The 15,816-nt window shown below is 43.9% G+C and overlaps 1 protein-coding gene across 2 annotated transcripts; it reads left to right on the top strand.

Annotated features, from left to right (window-relative positions):
* Nucleotides 1–141: 141 nt before the first annotated feature.
* On the top strand, nt 142–14,303 carry mfn2 (mitofusin 2). Of its 2 annotated transcripts, none has more exons than XM_047040326.1 (17): nt 142–507; nt 2,763–2,941; nt 3,483–3,618; nt 3,760–3,922; nt 5,788–5,912; nt 6,163–6,271; nt 6,432–6,539; nt 7,941–8,094; nt 8,205–8,272; nt 8,410–8,531; nt 8,891–9,122; nt 10,007–10,109; nt 10,213–10,433; nt 10,557–10,712; nt 10,831–11,027; nt 11,564–11,698; nt 11,912–14,303. In XM_047040326.1, the coding sequence occupies exons 2-17, from the start codon at nt 2,767–2,769 to the stop codon at nt 11,979–11,981; spliced, it is 2,274 nt and encodes a 757-aa protein (XP_046896282.1). In that variant the 5' UTR covers nt 142–507; nt 2,763–2,766; the 3' UTR covers nt 11,982–14,303. The 2 variants fall into 2 exon arrangements, with proteins under 2 accessions (XP_046896282.1, XP_046896284.1); XM_047040328.1 differs by lacking the exon at nt 142–507 and adding an exon at nt 1,398–1,670.
* Nucleotides 14,304–15,816: the final 1,513 nt, after the last annotated feature.

Genomic DNA, 15,816 nt, shown 5'->3' with positions numbered 1-15,816 from the left:
TGCTATGGAATAAAACAAGTGTCAGAACGAGAACCCACTGATAACATTAATCAATAGACTGTAGTACATCTCAAGTCTGTCCCGTTGGTGGCAGTACGTTTGTGCATGGTGTTCTGATGGCATGCTTAACCCCGATGAAGAAGAAACGGAAGGAAGAACAAAATTAACGAAGAAGAAAAACGTCAGTTGATTTTCAGCTACCAGTAAACGCGGTTACAAATTTGAGTTATATGATGAAGTTCAGTTACTGCTAAATTATATCTGGGGGCTTCATCGGCACGTTTATCTGCTACTAGACTAGCTAGTCTGTATTTGCTAGTACTGTAGCAATTGCCTTTACACAGTAATACTGGTACATCACCCCTCGTCATTTTGGCTAGATTAGCTAGCTAGCTCTAGCAAGGTTAACTGATGATACATAGGTGAACGCATTGGGTGGCTCATCAAGCTGTAAAAGACAATCAAAATGCAAGTCGACTGGTTATAGAATCAGTCCGCCCCTTCCCGGTAAGTCTAACCCATACTGTAGTATTACAAACACACCTAGCCTCGTACCTAGCTAACAGAATGCCAGTCAGGAAGTACTACTGCTAGATAGCTAACGCTAGCTACTTGGAAAAAGTCGCTACAGTACAACGAGTATTTTGTCCTCGATGATGGACTGATGGCCCTACAGGATTTTGGTATCGCATATTACATAACATGGAACCCATTTTGATTGAATGCTTGTAGCTGTTCTCTCTATGTTGACACCTGATTGTTAACGTGATATGTTAGCTAAGTTAACCAGTACTAGTGTCAGCTGTGTCTGACATTGAACAGACAGGTCCGAGCAAGTCAATCCTACTAGTTTCGTTTTACGTTTTGGGTGGCAGTATTATCATGTATATTTGCGTGCAACCGGCGTTGCAAGCTGCATGCGTTTTCAATAACAGAGTAAAAGCTCAACTCATAATTTACGTCCATCCATGTTTTGTCGAGGCACTACTCTAGTACTGTTATTTATAACGTAACTAACTGTATGATGCTGCCTAATTTGATGATTCATGTTCACTTCGCTCTAGATAGGTCTGCGTTGTATTGTAGGGCTACATCAGTGTGTCTATGTAGGTAAAATGTCACGGTCAAGTGTTAGCAATGCATAGTCATACTTGCCTTACAACGTGAGTCATGCTCATATCTCCCTGACCGGGTTTGCACTTAAAATAAAAGTTAAAAGCAAGCTAGCTATCCCCGTATGACACCCAATATGTAATAGACTGAGCACACAGACCATTGTAGTATTTCCTAATCACCTTTGACGTGAGACAGCCTAATTTGCGCAGCCACTGATCCAAGTGGGAGTGTCCTATCAGAGTCAAGATTGTTCTCCCATGCCTGTCTAAGCAAAGTAGCTGAACCGTTAACTGTTAATGGCAGTGATTTAGTCGCAAGCGATTTCAGATGTACTTGCTCAGAACAGTATGTACTTGGTTTGCATTACTATATAGGGTGATTTACTTGAGCAAATCTTCAAGACTGTCTCGCATGGCAACAGCCAAATGGTTTTAGATTTGGACTGGATGTTCAACTGGGATATATGGAATTGCCACTAATTTAAGTCACTGGGCTTCAAGCCTGCACATATTTCCTTATTCTTCATTTTGTTGCGAGCTGAGGACAATAACCGGGTGAGAATTATGTAAAACTATTTGATTTAGTTTTATAGTCTATTTCATAAGGACAAATGTATCCCAAATAATTGTCTATTTCAATGACCAATTAATATTGCAAGATGTTTGAGTAACTGTCAGGGAAGTAGAATGATCCATGTGAACAGTCGAACAAGGGACAGCAGTGCTTTCCCTCACTGAGCACTGAAGGTGACTCTCACAGCTGCTCTGTGGCTCTAATTCTTTTTGACTTCTTCATGAATAATATTTGTGGTTTATAATTATTAAGGTAGACTATTGGAAATTGATACTAAGTCTAATTCTCAGGTTTTATGTATATGTACATATTCAATTTGAAATTGGAGTCTGAATGCAAAGGGTTTTTTTTCTTGGATGACACCCGACACTTTAAACTCAGAGCCAAAAGCTCAGAGAGAGAGAGGGCCTACTGGCTGGGAAATGAGGTGGTGTTGCACGTACTTCATACTGCATGTGCTGTTGGACATACCTTATGCATTTGTGTCTACCAAGACTGTAATCCCATTTGGTCACAAGTAGTTACCTTGCCCCAGTCCTTTTCATTAGATCTGGCAAATCACTTTTTCTTTGAATTTGGGATTCAGTTTATTTTTACAGGATTGCATATTTGGAAGTCTAAATGGTTTTCACCATGTGTACTGTACTAAATTGAGCTGGTTTAGCTTTCTGTTTTCCAAAAATCTGGTCTTGCCTCAAGTCTCCATTTTCTTCACCTATTATTTGTTCAATTCCATCATAGACTCATTACATGCTTGTTGTCTTTCAATGAATGCATATTGAAAGTCCAGTTGAAAGGGTTCTGGAAAAGGCCTCTCTTTACATCATGTGTGAGACTAAAGGTTAGAGTAGAGCCTGTTGTTAAGGCAGCATCACACCACCATTTTGGAATGAGCAGAATGTAGTAAGCTGAACACTGCTGTCATTCTGGCAAGGGGCCGATCGAAACCACTTTACTTTTAAATAATGTGTTCAAATGTTTACAAACACAAATGGCATAAAACCATTCTGTGCGTCAAGACTGTTAACCACAACTAAACCTTACTTTGTCATGTCTTTGTCTCTGTCTTTTAGTGCAATGTCTCTGGTTTTTACGAGACCCAATACCAACGCTATCGGCAAGAAGGACAAAAGACTAATGGCAGAGGTGAACGCTTCCCCGTTAAAACATTTTGTGACAGCCAAGAAGAAGATCAATGGCATCTTTGAGCAGCTGGCTGCTTACATCAAAGAGAGTTCATCCTTTTTAGAAGGTAATTTACTACTCTATCTTGACTCTCTTATATTGGTGTCTTAAATGTAAGCAAGTTTTGGACTGCTATTTGTGTAGTCATCGACAATGTATAGATTATTTCCCGTACAATCAGGTTTCTTTGACAACCTTGAATATAAGTCGAATAATGTTTCATCATAAAGATTAGATTTTGTAAATCAACATATCCTGCCAGAGGTAGACCATCTGTTTTATGTACTAGAATATATTTCCCTAAAAATAACTGGAATGTATGACATTCTACCAAACTGTGCAAACAACCTCAATGTGAAATATACTTTCGTGTAAAAAGAACCATAAGTCTCAATGGGTACTGAAAGTCCTTGTCCTGCACATGCCTGTTCCTCAAAGGAATGCTGTATGCGTGATCAAATTGAAGTCATGGGAGTGACTTGATTTAAACTCTAATGAAATGTACTGGCACATGATACCGTTGTGTTTTCATGGGTACTAACTATCTTTGAAGTTGAATACTCATGTACATGTTGACATATATTAAAGATCCACTTGTTTTGTTTTAGACACGTATAAGAACGATGAGCTGGACCCCGTCACCACGGAGGAGCAGGTTCAGGAGGTGAAAGGTTATCTCTCCAAAGTGTCAGGGATTGGAGAGGTGCTAGCCCGCAGGCACATGAAGGTGGTCTTCTTTGGAAGGTGCGTCTGCCACACCACACACAGTTGTACTCTTCTGCTGTTCCCAGCATATTGTTACTCATTCCTTTGAGTTCGTTCAAAGAACAGTTGCTCAACAGGATTATTAAGAAACTGTGAATAAGATCTGTTTTTGCTTTCCAGAACGAGTAACGGGAAAAGCTCTGTGATCAACGCCATGCTGTGTGACAAAGTGCTGCCCTCGGGGATAGGCCACACCACCAACTGCTTCCTGCGCGTGGAAGGCACAGATGGACACGAGTCTTTCCTGCTCACCGAAGGCTCTGAGGAGAAGAAGAGTATCAAAGTGAGGATTTCACCGACACGTGTTTTCAAGGCTCTCATATAAAACTCGTATGAAATTCACACGTTTCCAAGTTAGTTTGTAAACTTAGTGCAGACTCAGCACAGCATGATGATCATGATGGACTTACCCCTCGTCTTAGACACGTTCATACCCAGGTGCCTTTGGGGACTCAAACGGCCCTTTCAATTACCAATCCAAACTTCTATTGGACATTCTAATTACTGTTTCGCAAGAAAGAGCATCCAGCTATAGAAGGAACTAATGTGATTAATGCACAGCCAGGGCACTATCTTATCTACACGTTCATGATTGGAACCAAACAGAGATCTGTCACAAACGGTTTTGCTAAGCCTTTGTTGCTTGAGTGAACAGTGAGGAGCCTTGTAAGCCAATAGTCCGCTGTCACACTACCAAGACTCTCACAGCAGTTAGTCAGCTATTTTTGATTATGCCATTTGGACAGGGTCATGTAAAGAAGCCTTTTATATCTCTGACCAGACATTGTGTTGTGATTTCCAGTCGTCATCAGTGTTGGGGTAGAACACATGCTTGAATAGCTCTACTAATATTTGTTTAGTCCTCTATTACTACTAATAGCTTGTAGTATGGTCTCCCACTTCCTCAAGTACCACTGCTATGTGCTGGTTCAGTACTACTGAATACTTCAGTATTTTCTTAAGTTCTCCTTCATGCTAGTTCCTTACAGGTCCTCTGGAGTTATATTGCCGGCCTTGACTCTCATGCTCCCAGTGCGTCAGTATGGAAGTAACCAGAGGTCGTTTTGGTTTAGTTAGGAGTTGGCTCTGCCAGTTGAAAATGTGCCACACTTGTTTATGCAACACAATGTGACTTGGCTCCATACAGCTGTATTTTGGTGTCTTGGTGAAAGAGGTTTTCTTGTCGAAATGACATGAAGAGGTAGATGGATTTGTTTGAGCATTTTAGTAAACTGTTATAATTATGCAGATGGTAGATCATTGTACACATTTTCCCAAATGTGTCCAAACTTTTGCCTGGTGCTGTAAGTCACCCAGGTTCTACCATCTGTCAGACCCTCTCACAGCCACCGTGAGCAGGTCGGAGGTGTTGTGTTTCTGCACTGTCATGGCCGTGGCCTAGATACAAGCCGTATCTCAGGGACCGTGGTTCATGTGGTGTCACCACACACGTCTGACCAACACACCCCCTAAATGTCATCTAAGCCATGGCCAAACATAGTTACAACAGAAAGCATAGACTAGAGTCCAATCGAATGTCTTATCAGAGTCCACATTCCTTGTGTTTGCTGGCTTTCCCAGGCTGCTTCTTATGGAAACAAATCTTAGGTCATTTCCCCTTTCATCTGTTCTCCATTTTGCACAAATTGTGTTTTGATATAGCTTTACCCTCTAGAATATGCAATGGGACAAATGGATTGTCATCTATTTCCAGACTGTTGTTATAATCTGTTCTTGCGGAACAGTGGCATTAAGATCAATATGCCTGGAGTCAAATGTGGTCACATATTGCTTCATAGAATGTCTCCTTCAAACACTACTTTATGACTTTTCTTTGTCTCTCAGGGTCAGCTTAGCTAATCCCATTGAAATGAATACAATTGCAGTGTAACTAAATTATTTTGGGTTAGTTATTTAAAAATACCAAGTTCACACTCAGTTTCGTGGAGATCGCCAACGAAAGCCCAAAATCATAAGCAAACCGAAGCTCGCTCCCGTGAGCCACGATCGCAATGCATGATCCACCAAGATGCCATTTGCTGGAATAATTGTATTCAATCAAGTCAACAGACATAATTGCATCAATATTGGATCTACCTCAACAGCCCCTTGTCTGCCCCCACTCCCCCACCCCTCCTCCTCTTCCAGACTGTGAACCAGCTAGCCCACGCTCTACACCAGGATGAGGACCTGGATGCAGGCAGTCTGGTGTGTGTCATGTGGCCAAAGGCCAAGTGTGCCCTGCTCAGGGACGACCTGGTGCTGGTGGACAGGTGAGAGACATGCTTCTGAAGCTCCTCACACATGCCCAAGCAATATTTGCCCTAATCGCAACTGTTAATCAGCTTAGTATCACAGATCTTAAGGTTATTGTTCACCGTTAACCGAGAACATTAGGCTCTGCATTTATCAGGTTTGTTGGATGTGATTATTTTAGGTAGAACTTTCCCTCGATTCCCTCAAAATGTTTCTGGTGGTCTGTCTGCTTGTCTGAAGTGGGCTGTGTTCTGTCTGCCTCCCTAGCCCTGGCATCGATGTCACCACAGAGCTGGACAGCTGGATCGACAAGTTTTGTCTGGATGCCGACGTCTTTGTCCTAGTGGCCAACTCAGAATCCACTTTAATGCAGACGGTGAGAGAGGATTTGAAGCTTTTAATTCAATGTTTTTGTGTTATACTCCTGTCGGTTTCAATCTGTAGTTCTGGCGTGTTTCATTAAAGAAGTTACTTTTGAAATAAATGTTATTCCATATCAATAAGAACTTTTTAACCCAACTATTATATGTCTCCAGGAGAAGTCGTTTTTCCACAAGGTCAACGAGCGCCTCTCCAGTCCCAACATCTTTATCCTGAACAACCGCTGGGATGCGTCTGCCTCTGAGCCCGAGTACATGGAGGAGGTGGGTTAGCTTCACTCTGTGAGCCTGAGTACATGGAGGAGGTGGGTTAGCTTCACTCTCTGAGCCTGAGTACATGGAGGAGGTGGGTTAGCTTCACTCTCTGAGCCTAAGTACATGGAGGAGGTGGGTTTGCTTCACTCTCTGAGCCTGAGTACATGGAGGAGGTGGGGTTAGCTTCACTCTCTGAGCCTGAGTACATGGAGGAGGTGGGTTAGCTTCACTCTCTGAGCCTGAGTACATGGAGGAGGTGGGTTAGCTTCACTCTCTGAGCCTGAGTACATGGAGGAGGTGGGTTAGCTTCACTCTCTGAGCCTGAGTACATGGAGGAGGTGGGTTAGCTTCACTCTCTGAGCCTGAGTACATGGAGGAGGTGGGTTAGCTTCACTCTCTGAGCCTGAGTACATGGAGGAGGTGGGTTAGCTTCACTCTCTGAGGTGTCTGGTAGTCTTAGTCTGTTTACCTTATTCGTTGTAAGTGATACTATGGTATAGTTTGCTCTTTGGGCTTATGCAGCTCAATAGGTTGGTTGTGTGATAGCTATAGCTTTACGTCGGAGAGAGCTAAATGTTCATTTACGGTTTGGGGACATTGTGCACGTCACGTGGACAAGAACCCACAGTGGCTTATACTGATGACACTCCCTTCAGATTACACAGCCATGTGATCCTCTTAGGAGACTGAAGCCTGCTAGACTTAGAGTGACAGTGATGGTTGCCTCAGGTAGGATTGCACTTGGACTTGACTGTCCTTCCTTGTTGACCCGTTGACTTGTCTCTCCATTGTACAGTCTCTCCACTGTACAGTCGTGGCCATACGTTTTGGAAATGACAAATGTTGTGTTTTGCAAAGTTTGCTGGTTCAGTATTTGAGGAAAATGTTTTCACATGTTTCTATAGAATACTGGCATCACAATAATTTTTTTTAAGCTTTTTTGGGGTAAACATTTTCAATATATGCAAATAGTCCCCTCTTTTACAGCAGTCAATCTGCTCTTAAAATCCAATCAGAATGGTACTGATTTCACCTGGCTAGAACTAGTTCACACTTTCCCCTGTGCTGATGATATGACTTACTGAAATTATGTTAGCAGTCATTTTATGCCAAGGCCCAGCAAGCTTTGCAAACACAAAAAGTATGTCACTCCCAATACTGGCCACGGCTGCACAGTATACATTGGCCAATTATACAGGAGGAACATGAGTATAACATTTGCCGTGGCCTCTTAAATGATACCCTTCTGTTCCTCACTCAAAATTGTCCTTCTCAAGGTTTTTTTTTTTTTTTTATGAAACAAAAAGGTGCAGTGGTCTCAACTTTATTTTTCCCAGAGCTTTGTGTGTTTGGCTGACATCTCCCTGCACGTCTGCCCCCCCCCCCCCCCCCCCCCCCCCCTTCCCCCAGGTGAGGAGGCAGCACATGGACCGCTGCTCTGGGTTCCTGGTGGATGAGCTGGGCGTGGTGGACCGGGCCCAGGCCAGCGACCGCATCTTCTTCGTCTCTGCCAAGGAGGTTCTTCAGGCTCGAGTTCAGAAGGCCCAGGGCATGCCAGAGTCAGGTACACAACACACACGTACACACAAACACACACACACAAACAAATCAGGTACACAACACACACGTACACACAAAACACACCGTTTGTGAGACTTGCTCTTCTCCGTTCAGGTGGGGCTCTAGCCGAAGGTTTCCAGGCCAGAATGTTTGAGTTCCAGAACTTCGAGAGGCGCTTTGAGGTAAGATTAGCTGCAAATATTGGAAACCGAAATACCAGCATGCCACATCACTATTACACACTTGTATACACCATATCAGCATGTCCAAGAGAGATACTATAATCTGTCTTTGGTCCTTTTCATTGGTGTGTCTGCAGGAGTGTATCTCCCAGTCGGCTGTGAAAACCAAGTTTGAGCAGCACACCGTGAGGGCCAAGCAGATCTCTGAAGCCCTGCGGCTGATCATGGACTCTGTCCACGTGGCCGCACAGGAGCAGAGGTGAGGCCCAGAGTCAGACACCCTTCCCATAATGCATCTGAGAGGAAGCTTAACAGGGTAGCAGCACGTCAAGACTGTGGAGCTCATCCCATCAAGCTCTTGGCACCAGCTTTCCCCCGACCTCATCCAACACAGACTCTGGCCCTTCAAGACGCCCAATGAGAACGGAGCATAAATGTGTCATTTGACCAACAGTTTGTTGAGCTTCGATGCGAATCCTGTTTTTCCGTATTCCGTACGCTAAATATTCCATTCCATTAGTTTGATCATGTGATGCATGATAGACAACAGTAGTTATATGGCTGGGGGGGGGGATCCTTGTTTGAAACTAAATCTTGTGTGGTGGTGACTGTGCTCAGGATCCACTGTATGGAGACCAGAGAGGACCGTCAGGACCGGATGGAGTTCATCGACAAACAGCTGGACCTGCTGACACAGGACTGCAAGAGCAAGATCAAGAAGATCACAGAGGAGGTGGAGAGACAGGTGTCCAACGCCATGGCCGAGGAGATCAGGAGGCTCAACGTGCTGGTGGACGACTTCCACCTGGACTTCCACCCCTCACTGGTGGTCCTCAAGGTCTACAAGAATGTAAGGGGGGTTTCATTAGTCCCACACACACCAACACAGAGCCACAGGCTCGGTCAGAAGCCCATGCTTGGCACAGCTTTGCTGTTCTCCTAAACGAATGCTCCCGCAGCCTGGAATCATCTCCTGTTGTTGTCTTGTTGAGTGGAGGTGTAAATAGGCCCCTCTTCATAAACAATGTTGCTGGGGTCTCTAAGGCCTCTGGCTCCAGCCGTTGTTGTCCCCCCCCCGGAACATTCCTCTCACAAAATCTCATTTGTGTCACATGATGACCTGTTCCTGTCTGGTCAGGTCTGGAATGTGGAATCTGAACCCTGGGGTGTTTAGCATTCTTTTCTCCCTAGGCAGAGGGCAGTACTAGAGGTAGGGAGACAGGTAGTTATCCCAACACACTGACATAGTCCATGTCCAAATACCGTAACCAGCCTGATGATTAGATGAGTTAGGATCTTGACAGGCTGTCGAAAGACATGTTGCAGGCAGAAATGACGTCAGCCAGTTCCTTTTCTATGAAGAGAATAGCTTTGAGAGCGATCCTGAAGCTGTGTTCAAGGGCAGCCTGACGGCCACTCTGTGCTCGGGTTCCGGGTCAGGCAGTACACTCAGATTGAGAAACAAATCTGGCCTGCAGCCTTTCTGCTTTTCACATGAAATGATGTCATTAGTGGAATTTAAGTGAGTGTGTACCTTTCTGTTGGTATTTAATTTCTTGGAAAGCTTTAAGGATTTGATGTGCTTATCGGGCTTTTAGTTTGACATTGCATTGTTCCCAACAAGCATTCCAAGGTCTTGTGCTTTAAGGGATATTGTAACACATGTGAACACTGTGGACTGTACCAGTAGGTTGAATGAAGGTTAGTCACCAGTGCTGTGTGTGTGTGTTGCAGGAGCTCCACAGACACATAGAGGAGGGTCTGGGCAGGAACATGTCTGAGAGGTGTTCCACAGCCATCACTGCCGCCCTGCAGACCACCCAGACCGACATGATCGGTACGTACAGCAAGATGCCCTCAAGGGGGGGGAGTGGGGGTCCTCACCAGGCTCATGTCATTGCCAGCTAACACCTCCCTCCCTCCGTCTCTGGCTCGTCCAGACGGGCTGAAGCCCCTGCTGCCAGGCCCGGTGAGAGAGCAGGTGGACAAGCTGGTGCCACGTCAGTGCTTCAGCCTCAGCTACGACCTGGCCTGCGACAAGCTGTGCTCCGACTTCCAGGAGGACATCGGCTTCCACTTCTCCCTGGGCTGGACCATGCTGGTCAACCGCTTCCTGGGGCCCAAGAACACGCGGAGAGCCCTCATGGGCTACAACGACCAGGTTGCTCACCATTCAGTCCCTGGGGACGTAAACCAATGTTTTCTGAAGAGTTGTTTTGCCTGCTTGTTCTTAGTGAGGTGAATATAGAGTAATCCCAGCTGATGGTGTCTCTCCCCCTCCCAGGTTCCGCGCCCCATGGCCCTCACTCCAGTCAGCACCAGTATGCCCCCCTTCCCCCAGAACTCCATGACCCAGGAGGAGCTCATGGTCTCCATGGTGACCGGCCTGGCCTCTCTCACTTCGCGCACCTCCATGGGCATCATCGTGGTCGGTGGTGTGGTACGTAGACAGAGAACACGCTGGGCATCTGGGAAAAGTTGGGAGGGAAAAATGTGAATCAGTTAATCCTGGTGTTGAAGCTCATCAAGTATTCTGTGTGTGTGTGTGTGTGTGTCAGATCTGGAAGGCGGTGGGGTGGCGTCTGATCGCCCTCTCGGTGGGGCTGTACGGCCTGCTGTACGTGTACGAGCGGCTCACCTGGACCACCAGGGCTAAGGAGCGCGCCTTCAAGCGTCAGTTTGTGGAGTACGCCAGCGAGAAGCTGCAGCTCATCGTCAGCTACACCGGCTCCAACTGCAGCCACCAGGTCCAGCAGTGAGTGGACACACAGCAGCTGGGAACTCACATTCATATATCTTTCTACATCTCACCCAGATTCATTGTCTAGTTTGTTCATATCTAGATGGAGGTTTCCCCCCCCCCCCCCCCCCCCCCCCCCAGGTTTATGTAAATTTTATGTAAATTCTCAGTTTCCACTCTTCTATCCTTATATACCACTAATATCTATTGGCCTTTTTGGTAGCTTTAGCTTAGCCCCTCCTGCCCTCCTCTTATCTAGTCCCTGTATGTTTACAACATTATCAGGGTGGAGGTTGCTAAAGCTGGTTAGTGGACCCACTGGCCAGTCAATCTGCCACAGTGTTGTGTAAGAGATTTGATATTGAACGCCATGTCCTGGTGGCTCACTCATGCCCTCTAGTGGAGACACGAGGGACTGACAGCGCTGAAGAACATTCTGCTTTAGAGCTGCACTGCTGCCTCTTGAGCATGGAGCATGTTGTTACTGGACAAGTGTACTCAAACTGACTCCACCCCTCCTCCATGACCCCTGCTGTTTGTGTGTCTGTCAGGGAGCTTGCAGGCACCTTTGCCCAGCTGTGCCAGCAGGTGGACGTGACCCGGCAGAACCTGGAGGATGAGATCACTGACATGAACACCAAGATTGAGCTACTGGACACACTGCAGAGCAAGGCTAAACTGCTCAGGTAAAATAGAGGCACTGAGGAAGAAAACAAATGTCAGCTTCTGCTTATTATCTTCAAACTACAATTCAGTCTGAACTCCAGACTTCATTTGTATGAGTAGATGTAACAAAGTCCCCCAACCAAGAACAGGCTTTATGCTTTTGAAGTATGCAAGTATTACCTGTCACCAAGCATAATGTGTTGGATGTGGGGTGTGTGTGTGTGTGTGTGCAGGAATAAGGCAGGCTGGCTGGACAGCGAGCTGAACATGTTTACCCAGCAGTACCTGCATCAAGGCCGGTAGATCCCATCACCCCCGCTCCCAGACGCTCGGTGGAAGGAGGGACCGTGCAGGGTCATAACCATGGAAAAGACCTAGTGTGTCCTGTGTATGAGCAAAGAGAAAGCCAGAGTACATGAGAGAAAGTGAGGGTCATTGCTACTAAGACAAATCCCTTGCCCAAGTCATTCACTCTCTCATGGCCATTATAGGAACCATCTTTTTCTTGCTTATTGTTTTGCTCATTAATTTGTGGAGAATATTTTTTTATCAGTGCTTTTTATAGAAGTGGGAGTTTATTTGACACCAAATATTGTTCGGTCATGTAAGTTGTGTAGAGCAAAGAGGCTAGATGTATTATTTTGTGTAACTGATGTACAGTCATGCCTTTGAACATGGAAGTGCCACCCTAAAAAATGCACCCTAAAAGAAGGAGATTGAAAAAATGACTCAATTTTGTAAATAGCAGGGAATTCCAGAAGTATAGATTATTTATTCCTATGAATTACAATACTACTGCATACTTTGTGGTTACGAAATGGTATTGTGGTCATGAAATGACACTGTCTGCATGAACAAACTCCCATGATACATTGACATGGCGTTGGGCTGTCCCATGCAGGGGCTGCTTGGTTTGAATGCACTCACATGCCTTTTGGGCTCATGTTTCTGCCATGCCTACTTCATGTCATCCTTGGTTTGATAGAAATCAGGGTGTGTCAAATAGAAATATATGCTCTATAACTGTCCAATCAGTCGCCTGATGAACTTTCAACAATCATGGTGGAGAAGTTGTCGTGTTGTATCCATATATGGGCATGGCCTGGTTGGATACAGCTAGGTTGTCTGGCAGATGTATTTGTTCGTTTCTAGGCTCCAGTTAAGATGTAATCAAAATAGCGGGTAGGAAGGAAGTACACAATAAAGAAAGCTTGTCAAACACTATACTTTAATAAAAACACATATATTACCAACCTCAATGGAAGTTCTTCACCTTAACTGCACTGTTGAAATCCTAGGTAATGACGGGTGGGTAATGATGATATGGTGGGATAAAAAAATGAACTTGCACATCTTTTTAGATGTCCGTGGACAGTTTGTTTGTGTCTGCCCATGTTGTAACAACTGAGTTTGTTCAAGCATAATTTATTGAAGTGTCAATATAGGAAACAAATACAATTGTTTGCATATTAAAAGCCTTGACCCAAACAGGTGACATGTAGAGGAATGAAGGTACAGGACAGATACTCACTGTGTAGGCATATACCATAGAATGATGCATACAGGCATTAGCACTATCTACTGAATGGCATATTTATGAACTTACATGTGTTTTTCAATCTCCTTGTCTGTTAACATTGTTATTTGTCCTCCAGGTGGAAAGCAATGTGGCTGATGCTTATTCTGCTCTGTCTGGCTTAAGCAGCTGCATTCCTTAGCTGTATTAATAAGGAAATCATGTACATGTTTGGCACCTTTATTGTAAATGACATTTTCTTTGAGTCCAGTTTCTGGCTATCTTATTCATTTGTTTTGTTAGTTTAACAAAAACAACGAAGCATCTGCTCAAACCAAACTGTAAATAAGCAACAGCTATTGTCTCTTATGTTGGATTGTGTTTGTGCCAAGTGATAGAGGAAGGCTACTTCAGCAGAGCACTCTGGAGCCCAAATGTGCACTTTATACTTTGCTGCTGTTTTTTCTGCTGTTTTGTTTGTTTCATTTTTGTACTTAATTTCTGCTTTCCGTATTGTTTCCCAATAGCAGAAATAAGTCAGGAAGATTGATAAATGTTTGGGTAGACACAAGAACGTTTCAGCTAGATTGTAACATGTAGATATGCATGCAGTGACTATTGTGATCTGTTGTCATGTTAACCGATACATTAATCAATATAAAGATGAGTAATAAAGTTGACACTAGGAAACCTATAGTCTTGTAAAGGAGTCCTAGTTTCACACTGTCCTACACTCAATGCTGTTTTTATATTTCGTGTTTTTTTTTGGGCCATCCTGACATTGTAAAAAGTTGGTAACCACTGAAGGTACCATGGTGATTAGAATAGTCTAACATCATCTTTATGCCCATTTTTACAAAGATGTTTGGAGCTGTAGTGACACTGCATTGGAGGTGTTTACAGTAGTAGTGACATGTCTCGCTAGCTGACCTAGTACCATTACTACGCTCTTACTACGATAATTTTCTTATGTGTCTCTGTGTACCATAACACTGAAACACACTATATTGATTTATTATGCATCCTGTTTTCATTTGAATCATTTGACATAAGATGTTCATGTGCATGGACACCAATCAATGCATTCTGTAGACCATCAGGGTTTAGGACTGGACTTAAGAATGACACTTGATGACCTTGAAGTAAACCAACACTTTCCCCTATTTTATTAAAGCAACAAAGAGAAATGTAAAATTGCGTCATTGAGGAAATAGTTATATGAACATACACACAGTACACAGTTCTGTTTTTAATTGGGTGGAAGGGTCAGTGGGTATGATAAACAAGACTTGTGTTGTTGTTTTTGTTCTAGATCTTGTTGGATTTGAAAATGTATTTACAATTATGTATCAAAACATATAATCACTGACCATATGGAAACATGAGTTACTGTAAGTATATAACCGAACATATCATTTCAGCTATATAGCTAGGTAGTTATAGTACATTATGGTATAGCTTTTCTTTTGTGTCAACCTAATAAGGGATAGTGCAAGGTTAACTCAGCTATGGTCCACCTCACATGGTAAACAGCAGGTGACCACTAAAGGTGCTGTGGTTGTTTGCATTATCAAATATCCTTGTGATTTGCCACAGTTTAAGGAAGAAAACATCTCCTTCCTCCAGCAGTAGTGAGGCTCCATTAGAGGAGCTCCCATAACCAGAAGGTTGGTGCTCATAGGCAAGGAATATATGTTGTCCATTCCTCACCAAGAATGCACCTGAGCCATGTGAAGAGTGCCCATGTGCACCTATGTAGAACTAAAACTGGTAGGCACCTCTTACTGGCGCAATAAAGAAACCTGTGTCAAAGATAATTTTTATTATTCTCTAGGGTCAAAGAAGAAAGAATGCACAGTGGTTCATATCTACAACCATGTTTATATTTTGTTATTGGGTAATGTACCCCCATACCTGTGTCTGGGTTGTAAGCTCTGCCTATGTTAGTGACGACGTGTCTGAAGATCAGATTGGTGTGGGTGTTGAAGGGTCCCACGTATCCAGAGGCTGAGGCCGAAAGGGAGGCTGAGAACGCCACCTGTCTGACTGGAAAACAATAACATCACAGTCATCTATGTGACATAAGCATGTTACCTGTACATATACACCAGTGTTTGTATAGCCTATAAACTGCTACTTTAAACAACAGATATCCAATCTCCTTACCTTGGTTGTTCCTCTTCAGAGCTTCCACTTGGCTTTCAGTGATGTTGGACCTGGTTCTAATGGAGTCAAGGAATTCTGCTTGTGCTGTAAGGGAGATTTATTTACATGGACAAACATCTTGAAATACAGTATTGTAAGCTGTTTCTATAACATACATCTTCCTAAACTATCTGACTGTTGGAAATAAAACATCGCAAAGCTTTACATGAAAAAATCCTCAGTGTAATTCCAAGATATCCACTCATCTTACCTTGGTTGGTCCTCTTCAGAGCTTCCACCTGGTCGACAGTGGAGGTCAGGACTGCTGCTTGTGCTGTAAGGGATGAATATAGTTTATATTTGGGAGAATACTGTATAGTTAGCTGGTTTGATCAAATATCACTTCATAAAATACCTTCCAACTCTTTCTTTGTCTTTTCCAGCTGAAGTTTCTGTGCTACAAAGACACGGGTGCAA

The sequence above is a fragment of the Hypomesus transpacificus genome, chromosome 18 (genome assembly GCF_021917145.1).
Source record: "Hypomesus transpacificus isolate Combined female chromosome 18, fHypTra1, whole genome shotgun sequence".
Taxonomy (NCBI): Eukaryota; Metazoa; Chordata; class Actinopteri; order Osmeriformes; family Osmeridae; genus Hypomesus; species Hypomesus transpacificus.
This window is presented reverse-complemented; position numbering and strand designations above follow the sequence as displayed.